Source organism: Danio rerio, chromosome 24 (genome assembly GCF_052040795.2).
Source record: "Danio rerio strain M-AB ecotype USA chromosome 24, GRCz13ab, whole genome shotgun sequence".
Lineage (NCBI taxonomy): Eukaryota > Metazoa > Chordata > Actinopteri > Cypriniformes > Danionidae > Danio > Danio rerio.
Genome location: NC_141044.1, coordinates 20,530,014 through 20,547,661, shown reverse-complemented (window position 1 = coordinate 20,547,661; position 17,648 = coordinate 20,530,014). Strand labels below are relative to the sequence as shown.

The 17,648-nt window shown below is 36.8% G+C and overlaps 1 protein-coding gene across 2 annotated transcripts in view; it reads left to right on the top strand.

Moving 5' to 3' along the window:
- cntnap2a (contactin associated protein 2a) overlaps window positions 1-17,648 on the top strand; it is a 743,992-nt gene that overhangs the window by 724,414 nt on the left and 1,930 nt on the right. For both annotated transcript variants that reach the window (XM_087308738.1, NM_001281991.1), the window contains 1 exon segment: window positions 10,737-10,967. In XM_087308738.1, the coding sequence (XP_087164864.1) occupies window positions 10,737-10,967 (231 nt within the window).

The window sequence follows — 17,648 nt, the reverse complement described above, 5'->3', positions numbered from 1 at the left end:
GTCTCTGAATTATTCATAACGTATCACTGGCGCGCATAGACAAAGGAGCTGTTAAAATCATTTTACTTGCACTGCATAAATCTGAGTTTCACTTCTCAGCACAAAATAGCAGTGGTGGACTGTGTTGTGTTGACTGTTACAGGATCAGTTGCTTCTGTTGAGTTTTAAGGTATGATCAGGAGCACATTGAGCCGATCTCACGGCTGTTTTTTACACTGAACTGGGTTGTGAAATGTGTCTTCAGCTGATGCTACAAGTGTGGTGCACTGCAGCATCAGTCTGCTGTTGAGGAAATTACAATACGATAGAGCCAGAATTATGCTAGAAATGTAAGTTTTTAATATTCACTTCATAAGTTCAAATTCCTAAATATATATAAGGGGCATCAAGGTGGCACAGTGGGTAGCACGTTGGCCTCACAGCAAGAAAGTTGCTGGTTCGAGCCTCGGCTAGGAGTATTGTATGTAGTTTGCCTGCTCTCCCTGTGTTCTCGTGGGTTTCCTGCGGGTGCTCCTGTTTCCCCCACAGTCAAGACATGCAGTACAGGTGAACTGAATAAGCTAAATTGGTCGTAATGTATGAGTGTGAATGCAAGTGTACATGGGTGTTTCCCAGTGTTAGGTTGCGGCTGGAAGGGCATCTGTAAAACATGTGCTGGATAAGTTGGAGGTTAATTCTGCTGTGGCGTTAAACAAACATTAAGTGTCCAGGTGTGGTCCTCTCTCGTCTTCCACAGATGTTTCTCCTAGTTTTAAGATCCTCCATGTGACTCGAGACAGGGGCACACACAGGTGACTGACACTAACACTAACTCCACCAGCCTCATTCTACTCTCTGCCCCGCCCTACTCATGTACTTTTTTGAAAATATTTGTATATTTATTGGGCGGTGTTCAGCGGTTAGCACATTTGCACTGTTGTCACGGCTGGGCTAGGAGGTTTCTCTGTTTGTATTTTTCATGTTCTCTCCATGTCTGTGTGGGTTTCCTCTGGGTGCTCTGGTTTACCCCACAGTCCAGAGTCATGCACTATAGGAGAATTAGATATAAATGAAAAGACAAAAGTAAGTGAGTGAGCATGTGAGTGAATGAGAGTAACAAAACATTGGTGGATCGTTCTGCTGTGGTGACCCCTGATAATGAAGGGAATAAGAGTCATTAAGAATGAAATGAATCAAAGATTTAAACTTAACTAAAAATAACTGATTGTACTGCATATTTATTTGTATTGTATAATTGTATAGATCTAGGTTTTATAGGTTTATATTGGTCATTAAAAATACAACAGTCCAAATAGTTATTATACTTTATTTACTTTGTTTGGTAAACTAGATGTATAATAAATTATCTAATAAATAATGAAATATTTAGTAATGAAGACTATTTTTAGTATTAGTACTATTAACAGTTGCTTTCAAATAAAAAAGTTTATTTTAATTTTGTGAGCTGTGGGTGGCTTGGTTTCCCAGTCTCATTTTATCATTCAGAGCACATATACGCTGGTGTTTCTTTTGTTGAGAGCGGGTGGAGGAGACACATCGGCATCAGGTCACGCCAGCACATCAGACGCTTCTTGACCTTGAATATCATTAGCCTCAATCTCATTCTCCTGCATGCCTCACGCTAAAAGCACCATGTGCCCTTTAAGACCAACAGGCAGACTGGATTCATTTGCCTTTATTTGTTCATTTGTCAGAATCTAGTGTTTATAGAGACCATGATGATATGAAGTTTTACTTTGAATTGTTAATAATAAGTTCAGGTTAATATTGAGTTAATGCTCACTTTTAAAGACACTCCGATATCAAAGAGAAGTACCTACTTTTGATAGTTACGCAATATTGAGCATTTTTACACAGTGTTATGCTTTAAACATTAGTTCAGTGAAATTAGTTTTGGAGCCTCAGACTTTTATTATTATTATTATTATTCATTCATTTTCTTTTCGGCTCAGCCCTTTATTAATCTGCAGTCGCCACAGCGGAATGAACCACAAACCCTTTCCAGCATATGTTTTATGCTGGTTATGTTGCCCTTTCAGCCGTAACCCATCACTGGGAAACATCCATACACAATCACGCACATACACTATGGCCAATTTAGCTTACCCAATTCACCTGTACCACGTCTTTGGATTTGTGGGGGAAAATGGAGCACCCAGAAGAAACCCACGGAAACACAGGGAGAACATGCAAACTCCACACAGAAACGCCAACTGACCCAGCCAAGGCTCAAGCCAGCGACCTTCTTGCTTTTTACATAAAATATTAATCTTGCTTTAACAGACAACACTGGAAAAAATACTATTTACTATTATAACATATAGCTAATACTACACCAAAAAGTGTATGGTCAGTCTGTTATCAATATCTCATTATGAAAGTCATGTTAATTTAATTTAATATGTCAGTATTCATTTGTATTATGCCAGTGCATAAACTATTAAATTAAAGTAATTTAAAGTATTTTCACCTATAAGTGACCATATTAAGAAAACAAGTATGGTAAAACTATTCAAACAAGACAGTAAAATAATAAAAGTGCTGATGATCATCAGTCTTGTGATGCTAAGTGTTGTGTTGTCATCTTTCAGGTTGTATTTCAGCTTTAATGCAAGTTTTAATTAAATAAATAAATCAATAAATACCAAAGCAGCTGCTTGTCATCGCGGTAGCCATAAGATCCAATGAAAGGCCAGTCGCTTTCACTTTGAAAGCAGAATCATGGGACTGTTGCAGTAGAACGTTCTATTTAGTGTCACCTCTTGGTAATTCTAAGCTCTTTGAGTGCACTTAGTACATCACAGTCAAGCTTTGAAAATGAAAATTAGCAAAACTCCTTGCTCGTTTTTGAATGAGATGCTAGTCTAATCCTATTCAAAGATCTATGCCAAGCTAAGCTAAAGGTGCTCCTGCCAGACCGGGAGTACGGCTGAATGGATTCACAAAGCTAAAAATTAACACATTTTTAGTGGAGTGTTCCTTTAAATTTGCAGAGAAACAAAGAAACTGAAGTCTCTTTGTTAATGTCGGCTAAAGAAAACAGAACTGTGGCTGATTTGATCTAATCTGATAGCACTGTAAACAATTCTTCAAGAGATCATAAAAAACCTGTAATAATTTAATTTACACAAAGGCAGTGTTAATGTAAATGCACATACTGCAGCGCATCTCGAATAATTAGAGCATCATGAAGAGCATCTCCAGAGCCTCTTACACCTGAATCTGCAGTGGCAACAACCAGTCAATGCTCATAAATATTCCAGCCATGTTTCACGCCTCGGAGGAGCCAGTATACAGCAGAATGCGTATTATATTTCATATCACAAACATCAGAATGAATGCTTAAAGGTTTCATACAAATCAGGTTTAAGAGGATTTCATAAACCTGTCAGTTTATGATATTAGGCTTTTTGGCTTTGCATAAAGTGTTTGTTGTTTGTTTTTAGGATAATGTAAAGATTAATTTCAAATACTTTTTTTAAAGAAAATGTAGTTCCCCACTCAGAACCATATATTTAGTAGCTCTTAATGGGGTTGTTCATGAGAGTTAATTTACTCACCCTTCACTTGTTCAAAACCTATTTGAGTTTCTTTTTTTCCATTGAACACTATAAAAGATATTTTGAAGAATGTTTGTGGCTGGCACCCGTTGACAATCATTGTAATATCTTTCCTACTATGGAAGTCAATGTGTTTAAGCAGCCAGCATTCTTCAAAATATTTTCTCTTGTGTTCAACTAATAAAGGTTTAAAACCACAAGAGAATTTTCATTTTTCAGTGTATCCCTTTATATTCTGTTTTATCCATATCTGTATTCTGAAGGTTTAAATCACAGAACATATTTGCACTATAAAGTAGATTTTTAAGTTTGTAATAAAAATTCAGCATGCTCTAATGCTATTTTTTCAAACAGATGATAAAACTACCTTCTCTAATTTCATATTCCCGTCATTAGCAGGATTGAATGAGATCATTCAGAAGTGTAGTGTTTCTGTTGTTTCTAAACTCTGTGGCTTCACATTGAAAAGCAGATCTCTGAAACTCAAGCAGATCAGACGGTGTGTTTTGGTGGAAAATGAACACATGTTCTATCTGATTGGGTAGCTGAGCTGGAGACTGGTATTTAAAGCAAGTCATCAAATTACCATGCTTCTTCTGAATACAAGATTGACTTGAAATGTAGGAGGAGGCCATTAGTTTTTCTGAATAGGGTGGGAAATATCCCGTTTTGGCTGTTTGAGACTTCACAAGTTAAATATTTCTGTGTTTTCCCAGAGATGGGTTGCAGCTAAAGGGTATCCGCTGTGTAAAACATGTGCTGGATAATAATCCACAGTGAGGGTAAGATTTACAGGTGGAGTTTGGCAGCTTGCCTCCTTTTAAAAAATTGTACCTATACAAATTAAAATGTATGAATTTACTTTACAATAAGTAAAATTGTTACTTTTTCTAATTATCTGACAAATGCAGCGCACCCAGACACTGCAGTGATTATTCATTTCTTCCGTATATAAAACTTGTATCAGAGCTGCAGCAATGGTTTGTCAGTTTGTCAACCTCTGAGAGAATAGCTGATGGTTTCCAAACAACAACAGACGTCATGAGAAGTGCTTTGAAACTGATGAAGAAAGCCTTGCACTTTTCATGAGTTTTTAGACTTGAAGTTTGTATTGAATATTATTTGTGCACTGTAAAAATGTCTTGGTTGCCTTAAATTTTTACACTGAATCACATTAACCTTATGGGCCCTATCATATACCCAGTGCAGTGTGGCGCAAGGCGTGGCGCAGTAGTCTTTTGGTAGTTTCAGCTTGGCGCAAGAGTCGTTTTGAGGCGTTGCGCTATGCTGTTTAAATAGCAAATGCATTAGCGCTCATTTGTGCGCCCATAGGCGTTCTGGTCTAAATAGTAAGGCGTTCTGAGGCACACTGCTGGCACGTTGCTATTTTGAGAAACTATAATAGATTTTTCATTAGACCAAAACTAACCCGGTCTAAACTCCGGCGCAGAGTTGCGACTCGCTTACGCACTGCTTAATACACACAAGAGAGCAATAGGCAAATATCTTTACATATGAAAAAAAATAAATATTAAGGATATATATAGGATATAATAAGAATAGATATAGAATATAAATATAAAGGATTAAAATATTACAAAACATATTATTTTCTAGCCTACATAAATATGAAAAACCACTGCTTTTATGTCTTCTTCATCTCGGGAGGCTTTTTCAGTTCATTCATAACAATTTGCTTTTGTACAATGTTATTATTATTAGCAGTATTATTTATTATATCCATATTTATATTTGTTTTATTACAAATAAGCTTAGATTTGCCCACCTGTCAGGTTTTAGACCATAAGGGGCACAGCATGTGTTTTAGGATATAACTCAGGTTTTTGAGCACATTTTGTTATTATTATTCATTTATTCGTTTGCTGTAAATTAGAACTGAATTTAGAAATAGTTTTGAAATGAATATTTGCGCTTAACAAACAAAAGTATTTATTTATAGACTAATTGATATCTGTGCGTAAAGGTTTCCCTATCCAAGAGCGAAAGTAAAAGTGATCCATTATCTCTCATTCTCACGCAGTAGATGCTCTGTTTAACAGTTTTCTGTAAAAAATACTGTCAATTGTTAACTGTTTGCTTGTGAAATGCTCATTTTTTCCACTTAGACTTACTTTGCGTCCTGTAAATACCGAATGCGCTCTTGGCACGATGCAGCTGGCTCTTAAAGGGAATGGGAGATGAGACTCTAATTGGTTTATTCTCAAAACACACCTATAACTCATTAAGAAAATAAACTCAACCCTTTTAGACTATGCGCCGCGGTGCAAGGCAGATTTCCCATCCTTAAATTAGCAAAAACGTGTCCTGACACGCCCTGAAAGCGCTTGCGCCGTGCATTTTTCGCTCTGCGCATGGACCGTCAAAATAGAGCCCTATGAGTCCATTAAACTTATATTATGTTTAACTGACTTAAAACAGCTTCATTCATTCATTCATTCATTTTCTTTTTAGCTTAGTCCCTTTATTAATCCGGGGTCGCCACAGCGGAATGAACCGCCAACTTATCAAGCAAGTTTTTACGCAGCGGATGCCCTTCCAGCCACAACCTATTTCTGGGAAACATCCACACACACATTTACACACACACTCATACACTACGGACAATTTAGCCTACCCAATTCATGTCTTTGGACTGTGGGGGAAGCCAGAGCACCCGGATGAAACCCACAGGAAGGCAGGGAGAACATGCAAACTCCACACAGAAATGCCAACTGAGCCGAGGTTCGAACCAGCGACCTAGCGACCTTCTTGCTGTGAGGTGACAGCACTACCTACTGCGCCACTGCCTCCCCTTAAAACAGCTTGTGTAACTTAAAAACTTAAGTTAGAACATGATTAACTTAGTTTAATAATGTGGTGAGGGGGCGTGGCCGAGAGCCGTGGGAATGGAATGAGGCCGCCGCATAAGTGGATGCACCTGCGGTGCGCACCGGCCTCGAATCCCACAGAAGGAGCTCTGGACTATAAAAAGAGGAACGATGGCAGAGGAAGCCGAGAGAGGACCGGGCCCGGGCATATTTTACTTTTACTTTTGCTTTCAGTTTGACGGCAGTCTCCGTGAGGAGCTATCGTCCCTGTCATTAATAAATAATTTAAACCTGCGTCGGTTATCCACCTCCTTCTTCCCGGCGGCCAAAGGGCCGTGAACATTATTACAGTGGAGTCGCTGCGATCCGCCATGATGCCGTAGCCTGCATCCGTCTACCAAAGCAGGAGTGGAGCAGGAGACCAGAGATGCCGCCAGCCTCAGGCCGCCCCGGCACTCTGGGCAGGCAAACAGGTTTCTCCCCCACTCGGGTTAACTCCCGAACACTCGCCCCCTTTCAGCGGAGAGGGCAACTGGACAACGTGTCCCTCCTTCTCCCGGGTTTCGGCACCACTGTAAAAATGTTCACGGCCCTTTGGCCGCCGGGAAGAAGGAGGCGGAAAACCGAAGCAGGTTTAAATTATTTATTAATAACAGGGACGGCAGGAGACTCAAGGAGACTGCCGTCAAACTGAAAGCAAAAAAAAATATATATATGCCCGGGCCCTGTCCTCTCTCGGCTTCCTCTGCCATCGTTCCTCCTTTAATAGTCCAGAGCTCCTTCTGTGGGATTCGAGGCCAGTGCGCACCGCAGGTGCATCCACTTACACGGCGGCCTCATTCCATTCCCACGGCTCTCGGCCACGCCCCCTCGCCACAAATAAGTTACAATGAACTAAAAACATATGCCGTATGCTGTCAGGACTAAACGTTCATATGATTCTTTACAGTGTTGGACTACCCAACAACAAACTGTATGATTTATATTCATAGTTATATGAAGTTATATTTTTAAATTGTTCTATAAATAGATCAAAACCTTATATTTTATTAGTAATTATCAAAGCTTAGAGTTTAATATGGACAATTTTAAAGGTGAACCCTTAAACTCCAGACTTTTGAGTTGTTGTATTTGATATTGCTCTATCCTCCTAACAAACCATGTATTAATGAAAAAAATAATAATAATCTTTTTTTCAGCTGAGTATTGTAAGTTAGTTAGAAAAAAATAGTCTTGAAAATATGGTTTTGTGCTCCAGGGTCTTATATTGTAGTTAAAAATCTATATTATAAAATATAAATTATAAAATATTTTAAATATATCTATATTTTAAAATTAAGAAGAAAAAATGACACTTTATACTTTAATAGAAGTCAACGTTATCTTGTTTGTCGGGCCAAATCAGTTTCAGGATATGAAGTGCACAATAAAATATTTAATTTTCAATATAATCCTGAAGCCAAACAAGCCTTGATCTACTGATATGCTCTTATCTCTTGCATACTTGCTGCAAAACTGTGAAACGCTGAATCAAAAGAATCATCAACACTTTGAGCTGCTTTTGATGCACAACAAAGAAAGCCTTCTCTGTTTTCCTCCATTGTATGTTTTTTGTGTGATGGTGTGTGCTTTACCTCTGGCTGTGGAAAGAAAATGCTGAATTTAGCTGCTTTGAAGAGGTTTTACAGACGCAGAATTGAAGAGGTTTAGTCTTTAACTCGTGACTCACTCTTCTGTCTGTTTAGCGTTCAATAGGCAAATCTCTGCTGCTTTTTGAAGCTATCATGAAGTTTCAGTTCGCCAGAAGGAATGAGAAAAGAGAAAACTGTATCACTTTCTTTCTCCTGTGGAGGATAAAAGTGGTGAAAGACGCATATGACAAGCCCTCTGCAGTCATATGTTAGGAACAAAGTGTGCATTATCATTTCTATAATATCATAGTAATTGTTAACATTATGAATTAGCCTTTGTTTTAATACTTTTGGTTGTCTTTACTGAAATTGGATTTAAGCTTATTTGTTACTACTTAGCTGGAATCAGTGTTATTTTACATTATATACTTATATGAATATATCCAATTTGCTTTTAACATTTTTTATTTAATTTAACTTTAAGTTTAATGATGTTACATGTGTTTGTTGATTTTAAATATTTCTATTTAGGCTTAATATATAATTGTTTTAGTAATATTATATAAATCATATTTAATTAGAATATTTAGATGCAGAAACCTCTAAGTGCCATCTGAAATGTTCTGCTAAAATCAGCATTTTTCTTAGGCTGGTGTGTGTAGTTTAAGAAATTTTACTCTTAGTGCAAAGAATAGGTCATTTTCATTGCCTTTAAAGTGAAATAACTGAACATAACCATAGGATGTTAAGAAAAATGCAAGTTTTAGAGGACATTTTCAGACGGCACTTAGAGGTTTTTGCATTTGAAGTCTTAATATATGCACTTTGTTTTATTTCAAGAGAAGCAAATAAGTCATTGCTGAATGAGATTACACCATGAGCAAACAACCGAGAGAACTATTGTGAACTAAATTGACTGATTCTTGAAAAGTTTGTTCCATTTATTTAATTTTTTTTAAATGACCTATTTCTTTAACCTTCCTGTCATGTTCTGGTCAAATCTGACCGATGAACAACTTAAGACACTCTTAAATATTGTGCTTTACATCTGATTGCCTCAAGGCCTTATGATATCCTCCACACCATGCATTTGAGCATATAAAAGTGATGATCACCTCTTTTATTGAATTTTGAGTGTTTTAGTCAACCTTGTTAATAATAAATGGGCAGTATGATACATGTATTTTAGATATATATTTTAAATACAAAATAGGGTTTTGTAATTTGTATCAAAGTACTTTAGTGTTTTGTATTTTTAAAGTACTGTAAAATACTTTGTTAGAAATCTACATCAAGACATCATATAAATGCCCCCTCTGATTGGTGCGTTGGATTTCCATGACTCTTCCATTAAAGAAGAATTGAAAAAATCTTAGGAGAAATAGTATACTGTACAAATAACAGTAGTTTTGGATGGATTGCTGATGCCAAATGTTTGTAGTTAAACGAGCTACATAAAAAAGAAGCCCTACAGTGAATACTACAACACTTCATTGGCTATTTTAAATGCCAGTTTTTGATCAGTAGGTCCACTGTATAGTTAATAAAGAGGAAAGAAATAGGTTTTAAGATGTCACAGCATATGAAACACAAATATTAAATAATCAAAAAACCCTAATACAGTTTTTACATTGAGTATTGAAGAGAAAGATTCTGTGAACAAAGCATTTATTAACTTTTTATTTAACACCTTTTTAAAATGTTAAGAGGTAGAAATATTCAATGTACAGAGATAATGGAAATTTTACTGCCCACATTTGCTATCAGATATTGTTTACTTCACAGTTTAATGGGGATGGGATTGATTGAATAGGTCTAATTGATGGAAGATTTGCAAAGAAATGTCAAGCTCTTTTTTTTTAATTGTTTTGTAGAATTTTTAAAATACAAAATACAGTATTTTATGTTGATATATTTGTGGCTGCTGTACTTTGCAGTTTATTTTCATACATGTAAAATTAAGGTATTTGGTATTTTATTTCATTTTGGTAACTTATTTCAATGTATTTTTTATATTATTACACCAGTGGTGTTACCGGTCAAAAGTGACCGCCATAAGAAACGAATGGGTTTCCAGACTATATTCTTCCATTAGACAGAAAACATCCAGATATACTGTACACCATCCCAACTCACTCACTATTTGTATTTTCACTGCAGTTATTTTATATCTAATTCTACAAATTCATGTTAAACACTACTTTGAGACATCTAAAGAATATAAAAATAGGGTTTTTGTGTTGGTTTTTTGTGCTAATTAAAGAGCAGGTTAAAACCACCGGTCGATTTTGACTGGAAAGACTAAAGTAAGGGGCGGGAGGCGAACACGACAGGAGGGCCAAACATTCAGTTTGGCAACACATAAAGAAATAGCATTTCTTAAACCCAGCAGGATCAGAATTGTCTTTATTAAACTTAACCAACATTTGTATTGCAACTAGAAAAGCTTCATTCTTTGTTCAGATCCAGATCCCCTCAAGCTTTTATTTTCGATTGCCCTAATGCAGATCTCTTGTGTGTAAGCATTATACATGAACATGCATTGATCTTGTCCCTTCATTCCAATGAAATGTAATACATTTGCCGGAACAAAGCTTGGATCAGTTTTCTGCAGCTATCTTGTATTTCAGGTCATCTGACATTTCAAACATCAAAATGATGATTCTCTTGCTCTCAGTCTAACTTTAGATCCCTATCTGTATCTCTTCCTCCCACAGAAACCGGTTACATTGATCCAGTGCTTATAGAAAAATACAACACCCCGGGGTTTGTGGGTTGCCTGTCCAGAGTCCAGTTCAACAGCATCGCTCCTCTGAAAGCGGCACTCAGGTCCCGCGGTTCAGTGTCCGTCTCGCACCAGGGGAAACTGGTGGAATCAAACTGCGGAGCTTCACCCCTCACCATCCCACCCATGTCTGCAGCAACCGATCCATGGCACCTGGATGCAGGTTAACATATTTAATGTGTTTAAGCAATTCATCCACATACACATTTTGTTTACATTCATTATAAAAATTAGACAACAATTTATAAACACTTGATATTTTCAGAACTAATGTAATATTTATCATACAAATATCAAGGAAGTTTAGTTATAGCAATTTTTTAGTGCTTCAGCAAATCCCTCGTTTTGGATGAAAGCACAGTGCTCAATATTGGAAAACAATTCAATAAAATTTGCATGAAGAAATATTACTGCTAAAATGTGTGAACTATAAAGACACAGATCCCCGCTAAAGTCTTCGCCCAACTGACCAACCATTGAGCATCTGCATCATCCTGTCCTCTTGTGGATTTTGAATGTTTCTGAATGAGTGACTTTGTCAAGATGCAATACTCTAGAAATCACAGATTTTGATCAGCTCGTCTTGCTATATCTATGGCTTCATTTGGCTTTTATCTGGACAACCTGCTGCCAGAGGGTTTCAGTCAGTTTAGAATTGCTCACCATCTTGCAAAGTCGGTAAATGCTGGTTGTGTTCTATATTTTAAATAGGGATTGTCAAATATATTAAGAAATTACCACTAGGTGCTAAGATTGTGTCTAAAATTTAAAAAAAGATGATGTGTGCCCTCAACTGAGTCTTTAAAATCTCTCAGTGAGATACATCAGTATACCAGCACTGCTACTTCACTCTACAGTCTGACCCCCTGAATGAGAACTTAATCAGGGGTAAGAAACTGCACGTCAAACAATGCCAGTTCCAGAAAACACCCATTAAGTATGTAGTCACCATGGACCTGTGGTAGCTCAAAGGTAATTAGGAGCTAAAATGATTTCTCTCAAAATTTCACTTTCGAATTGCCGAAATTTACTCAAAAAGAACGTTCAGAGAGATTTCAAATACTATGCTACTTTTATACTCAGAAATAAAGGTATGAGAGCAATCACTGTGGTGGGATTTTTCCAAAAGTACACATTTGGATCTAAAGGGAAGACGCTGGTATGTTTAAGGGTACCAGTTTCTACCGTCAGTTTTTAGATTTAGAAAAATATGTACTGTAAATCGGTATCTTTTAGGGTACCATCTCTTCTAAGAGCACCTTAACCCCGGTTAATAAATCTGCAAAATGACAAAATGCAGTGCTTAATTTGAGTTCCGGAAAATGTCAGATATTTGCGTTCCAGTATTTATTTTAATTGATCCGACATTGTAATGTAATGTAATGTGTATTTATATAGCGCATTTATTGTGTATGGCCGTACACCCAAAGCGCTTCACAATCATGAGGGGGGGGGTCTCTCCACAGCACCACCAGTGTGCAGCATCCACTTGGATGATGCGACGGCTGCCACAGGACATCGGCGCCAGTGCGCTCACCACACACCAGCTATTGGTGGAGTGGAGAGACAGTGATAGAGCCAATTCGGTTGATGGGGATGATTGGGAGGCCATGATTGTAAGGGCCGATAGAGGAACTTTGGCCAGGACACCGGGGTTACAACCCTGCTCTCTCACGAGAAGTGCCATGGGATTTTTAATGACCACAGAGAGTCAGGACCTCGGTTTTACGTCTCATCCGAAAGACGGCGCCCACTGACAGTGTAGTGTCCCCTTCACTTTTACTGGGGCATTAGGACTCATGCAGACCACAGGTTGAGCGCCCCCTGCTGGGCTCACTAACAGCACTTCCAACAGCAACCTTGTGTTCCCTAGTGGTCTCCCATCCAAGTACTGACCAGGCTCAGCCCTGCTTAGCTTCAGTGAGTAACCGGTCTTGGGCTGCAGGGTGATATGGCTGTGACATTAACTTGTGTGTGGTGAATAAGCAAAGTCTATGTGGATTGTGTGTGCGCACACACATGACGGTAGTCACCATGCACAAGTTAAAGGAAAAATCTATTGGCCCTCAACTAAATTTTCAGCCAATCAGCTTTCTTATGTTTACAATCACTCTCGTTGGTTGGTGGTGATTGTTTCATGCACAGTGAGCAGTGTAAATAAATAATGGTATAATGCCCAACCTAGATCATATTTGTGTTTTCAAAATGAAAAAGAGGCAGTCAAACATATTTTAATTTTTTTAAACCACGAGTAAATCTGATAATGAGCCTGATCAAAAGAGTCTTGAGAAGATGGGAGTGAGTGAATGGACCAGAATAGAAGCAAACAGAAGCAAAGCGAACTAAAGTCAGCCAAAAAACATGACAGAAGAGAAGAGCTAACTGTGGGCTTTTCTTGAAGATTAGACTGAGTCATTTAATTATTATTTTTTCACCTGGCACATAATAGTGAAGTAAACTTAATAGTGATTGTTCATACGATTTACATTTGTAGCTACATGTTTTTATTCTCCATGACTGATCTATAGCATTTTATAACACAAAATGGTACACTTTTGTACTGTTAATAAAATGTACCTGTAATGTGGTACTGGTATGGACTATTTGCTGTAGGTACTAAAAACTAATGTGTAGTGTGCCCTGCAGTGATAGCTTTCCTACCTGTTATTCTAAGAGTGTAAGATCACTTAAAACAGGTCTAATCAGCGATCTCGAAATTCAGGACAATTTAATTTGATCTCCACTGTGTATCTCTGTTTAATGATAGGAATACTTGACCAGTAGTAATGTGTGTCTGGAGTACAAATGTAAACATGCAAAATCAAAACAAAACTTTATATCTTCATTATAAAACAGTAGGTTGTCCCAAATCACATACTTATGCACTGTTCTATGTCATTTTGTAGTATAATAGAATTATGGTGTATGAGTGGTGCAGTCACAGGGAAAGTTCTAAAAAGTATGTGCACTTTAAATACCCGGATGATGCACTTATTCAGCCAATAAAAAGAAGTGTGGAATGTTGGACACTTCATGCTCTCAAATTTTACAGCTTTGCTCACGTAGTGGAATGGAAGAAGATATTAGACAGTAGACACTATGGTTGGATTATTTATTTTGGATTGCACAAGCAAAATTCTCTAAAGCAATTGATTATGCTACCTCCCAATGGTGAATGCAGTTGTATTTATGACAGGTACTGTTCACTAAATTGGCAGCGGTTAAACATTGACATGGAAAAAGTTTTACATTTCCAATTAGAAACAAAAATAATTAAATTGTGTTCCATTTGGGACGACACTAAACTCAAACACCATGGTTACGTGTATAAGTGCATAGTGTTCACAAGCATAGTGTATTGCAACTCATTTGGGATTTGCAGCCAAGGATCACAAGATGAATTTGTTTTAACTGTTGTTTCATTGCAGATACAAAAATCCAAAATAATAATGTAAACAAAAATCTTTTAGTTCTAAAAATGAACTGAAGTCCTCCTGTCCTGATTCTAACACTGACCCGGTTTCCAGCATAGATTTGCAGCTATGAGTTAAAAGTTCTTGCTGAGACCTCCTTGCCGAGTACAAATGGAACCCAGCATTATTTCCCTGGAGTGGCACAAAACCCCTTTGACATTTCATTTCCAATACTAGTTTATTAGCTGTGTCAACTTCACAATGAAGCATTCACCTGACCAACAAGATCTGCCCACCTTTTATAGAAAACAACCATAATGTGCCTCTGAACTGCCGCAGTTATGGCATTGCTTTCAATTTGATTTAACATCAAACACAAATTCTGGACGAAAGTGGCACATGTTAGATTCGACAAACTAAATAAACGGGCCTCCTGTTACTCTGCACAGCAATTTTCTAAAAAGGTCAATTGCCAGTTAGTGAGCAAAATAGCTCCTGTAAGGACCGATATTCTGGACTCAGGTAAAACAGCATTAGATTAAACCGTAATATGTTTGTTTGTTTATTTGACAAACATGTTAGGCAGGAGGAAAAGCTACACCGTGAGCTTCTTAAAGTTAGTCCACTTGTATATGTAATACATTTTTGGAGGAGAGAAAATGATTTTATATTAGAGTGTTTTCAGTCTACACTACCTGACAAAAGTCTTGTCATCAGGTTTAAGAGCAACAAATAACAACTTGACTTCTAGTTGATCAGTCTAAATCAGTCAGAAATCAGTCAAGTTTGGTGAAGAAAAAATCATGGTTTGGGGTTTTATTTAGTATGAGGGCATGCGAGAGATCTGCAGAGTGGATGGCAACATCAACAGCCTGAGGTATCAAGACATTCTTGCTGCCTGTTACATTATAAACCACAGGAGAGGGCAAATACTTCAGCAGGATAGCGCTCCTTCTCATACTTCAGCCTCCACCTTAAAGTTCCTGAAAGCAAAGACGGTCAAGCTGCTCCTGGATTGGCCAGCCCAGTCATCAGACATTAACATTATTGAGCATGTTTGGGGTAAGATGAAGGAGGAGGCATTGAGATGAATCCAAAGAATCCTAAACTCTGGTAGTCCTGCATGAAGGCTTTCTTTGCCATTCCAGATGACTTTATTAATAAGTTATTTGAGTCATTGCAGAGATGTATGGATGCAGTCCTACAAAGTCATGGGAGTTATACACAATAGTAATTCTTTTTCCACTGCACCATGACTTATTGTATATATTATAATATATATATATATATATATTATTATATATTATATAGTACTGTACATTATTTCTTGTTAAGTGACAAGACATTTGTCGAAGCAAAATCAGACCTTACTGTCCTAATTAAATAATTAAAAATCAAGGCATGATCATATTTTATTTTGGTTAAAAAAAAAAGTTTCTAAAGGTATTTGCCTTTTATACAAGCCACTTCTGATACCAAATGGTCAACCACAATTCAAGTTATTATTTGTTGTTCCTAAAACTTGGATAGGCGACAAGACTTTTGTCATGTAGTAAGTCCCACATGTATTATATTGATAAGATTCATTCTAATACTTAACATTAGGTTTGGCCGGTATGACTCTACATATATCATTACCATGGAATGAACTGTGTACCGTAAAATAATTTTTTATTCCATATATTCTGTGCAATGTAAATAAGTGGGATGCAAAAGAAACTATATTTTCAACAAGAACTGATCACTTTGAATTGCAATTGTTTATTTTTTGTATATTTGAGGGAAAGAAACTGCTTATACTTCCTTAAAGTGTTTACATATTTATACTTTCATATTTAAGTTTTATTTTCCTGTTGGGATATATTTTACATCTGTGAGAAAATGTTAAATGAGAAATGTTTATAATAACAAGGTATCTCCACATAACGCTGGGAAAGTGACATACAATGGAATTTATTGTATATCTGAAGTCAGATTTTGCCTATTATGTTTATTTAGTAGGGTAAAAATAAAATACAAAATAATCAAGTACTTTTCTTAAATATTCATTCGCTTATTTGTAAAAAAAAAAAAAACCTTTTTGTACATTTTCTGGAATTAGTAACTTTTTAAAAAACAATATCTTGAAAGAAGATATTGTTACCGTGCAATAAACTTTGTCATACCATGAAACAAAATTTTGTTCATACCGCATTGTTAGCCCAGCAAACATTCTTGTCCAGGTCCATGCTGGCTTTTTACGAGCACTGTGGTGTACGGCAAGCCCATTCATTGCTGCGCACCAGTATTATTACGGTGTCGTGCCTCGGCTGTGTATTTAAGAATGACTCTTCCTGGTTTGTTGTTCTACCTTGTAGCACATGCTGCTAATGATTCTCTGTAAACCAATAGCATTCAGCTACGAATATAGCTCCACATTCTAATGTGCTCGATACCCTTCGGAAAGGTTCACAATTAAGTGAACAGTTTGGTTTGCTTTTTTTTTGTTTTGTACATTTGACAACGGAATAAGACATAAATGCATACTGTACCAAAACCAGCCTGATCTCACGAAGAAACGTAACTATTTTACGTCTTGTCAGTTTAGTGGTCAATTCGTACGAATTTGTATGAGTTCAGTCGTACGAAAATGTACGATTTTAAAAAGGAGGCGTGGCACCCAACCCCATCCCTAACCCCAACCGTCATTGGGTGATGAGAAAATCATACTAAATTGTACGAATGAGATCATACGAATTCATACGAATTAGCCACTAAATCAGAAGTTAAGAATTGCTGTGAGATTGCGTTGACCAAAACATACTGGGCTGCGTTTCCCGATAACGATTGATCTTAGCACTTAAGAGCGTTTTCTACGAGTCATTTTGCGAACGTTCGTTATTGTTTCACGTGCGTTTCCCAAAAATGCACTTAACACAATTGCACGTAGCCCAGCTTTAAGTGCAACTTAGGAGTCGCTATCCGTTTGTTAAGTGCTGAAATGTCACGCTATAGAATGGCTCGTTATTGTTGCACATGTTATAGCAATCCATATAATTCTTCTTCTACTTGTGTGAATGTTCAACTCGAATAACATAAAAAAAAAAATATTTTTGAGCCAGTTTAAAAAAATAATAACTGGAAATGTCGTACTGTAAAAACACTGTCTTGCTCCAATCTCGCATAAAACTAATTCTAACAGTCCTTGCCGGAAATGACATCAGCATCATTTTCGATATTTATATGAAACCTTAATTAAGTAGAATTATTTATCAATTTCTTTATCAAAAATTGCTTATCTCACATCAAAATAAATCAATAAGTAAATAAATAAATAAATAAATAAGCTCTTACATTTATTTTTGAAAAGTTTAGCCTAATTATTAATTATTATTATTTGTATATTGAATTGTGTAATGTGTAGAAAATATAAATGAATAGAGATATACGTA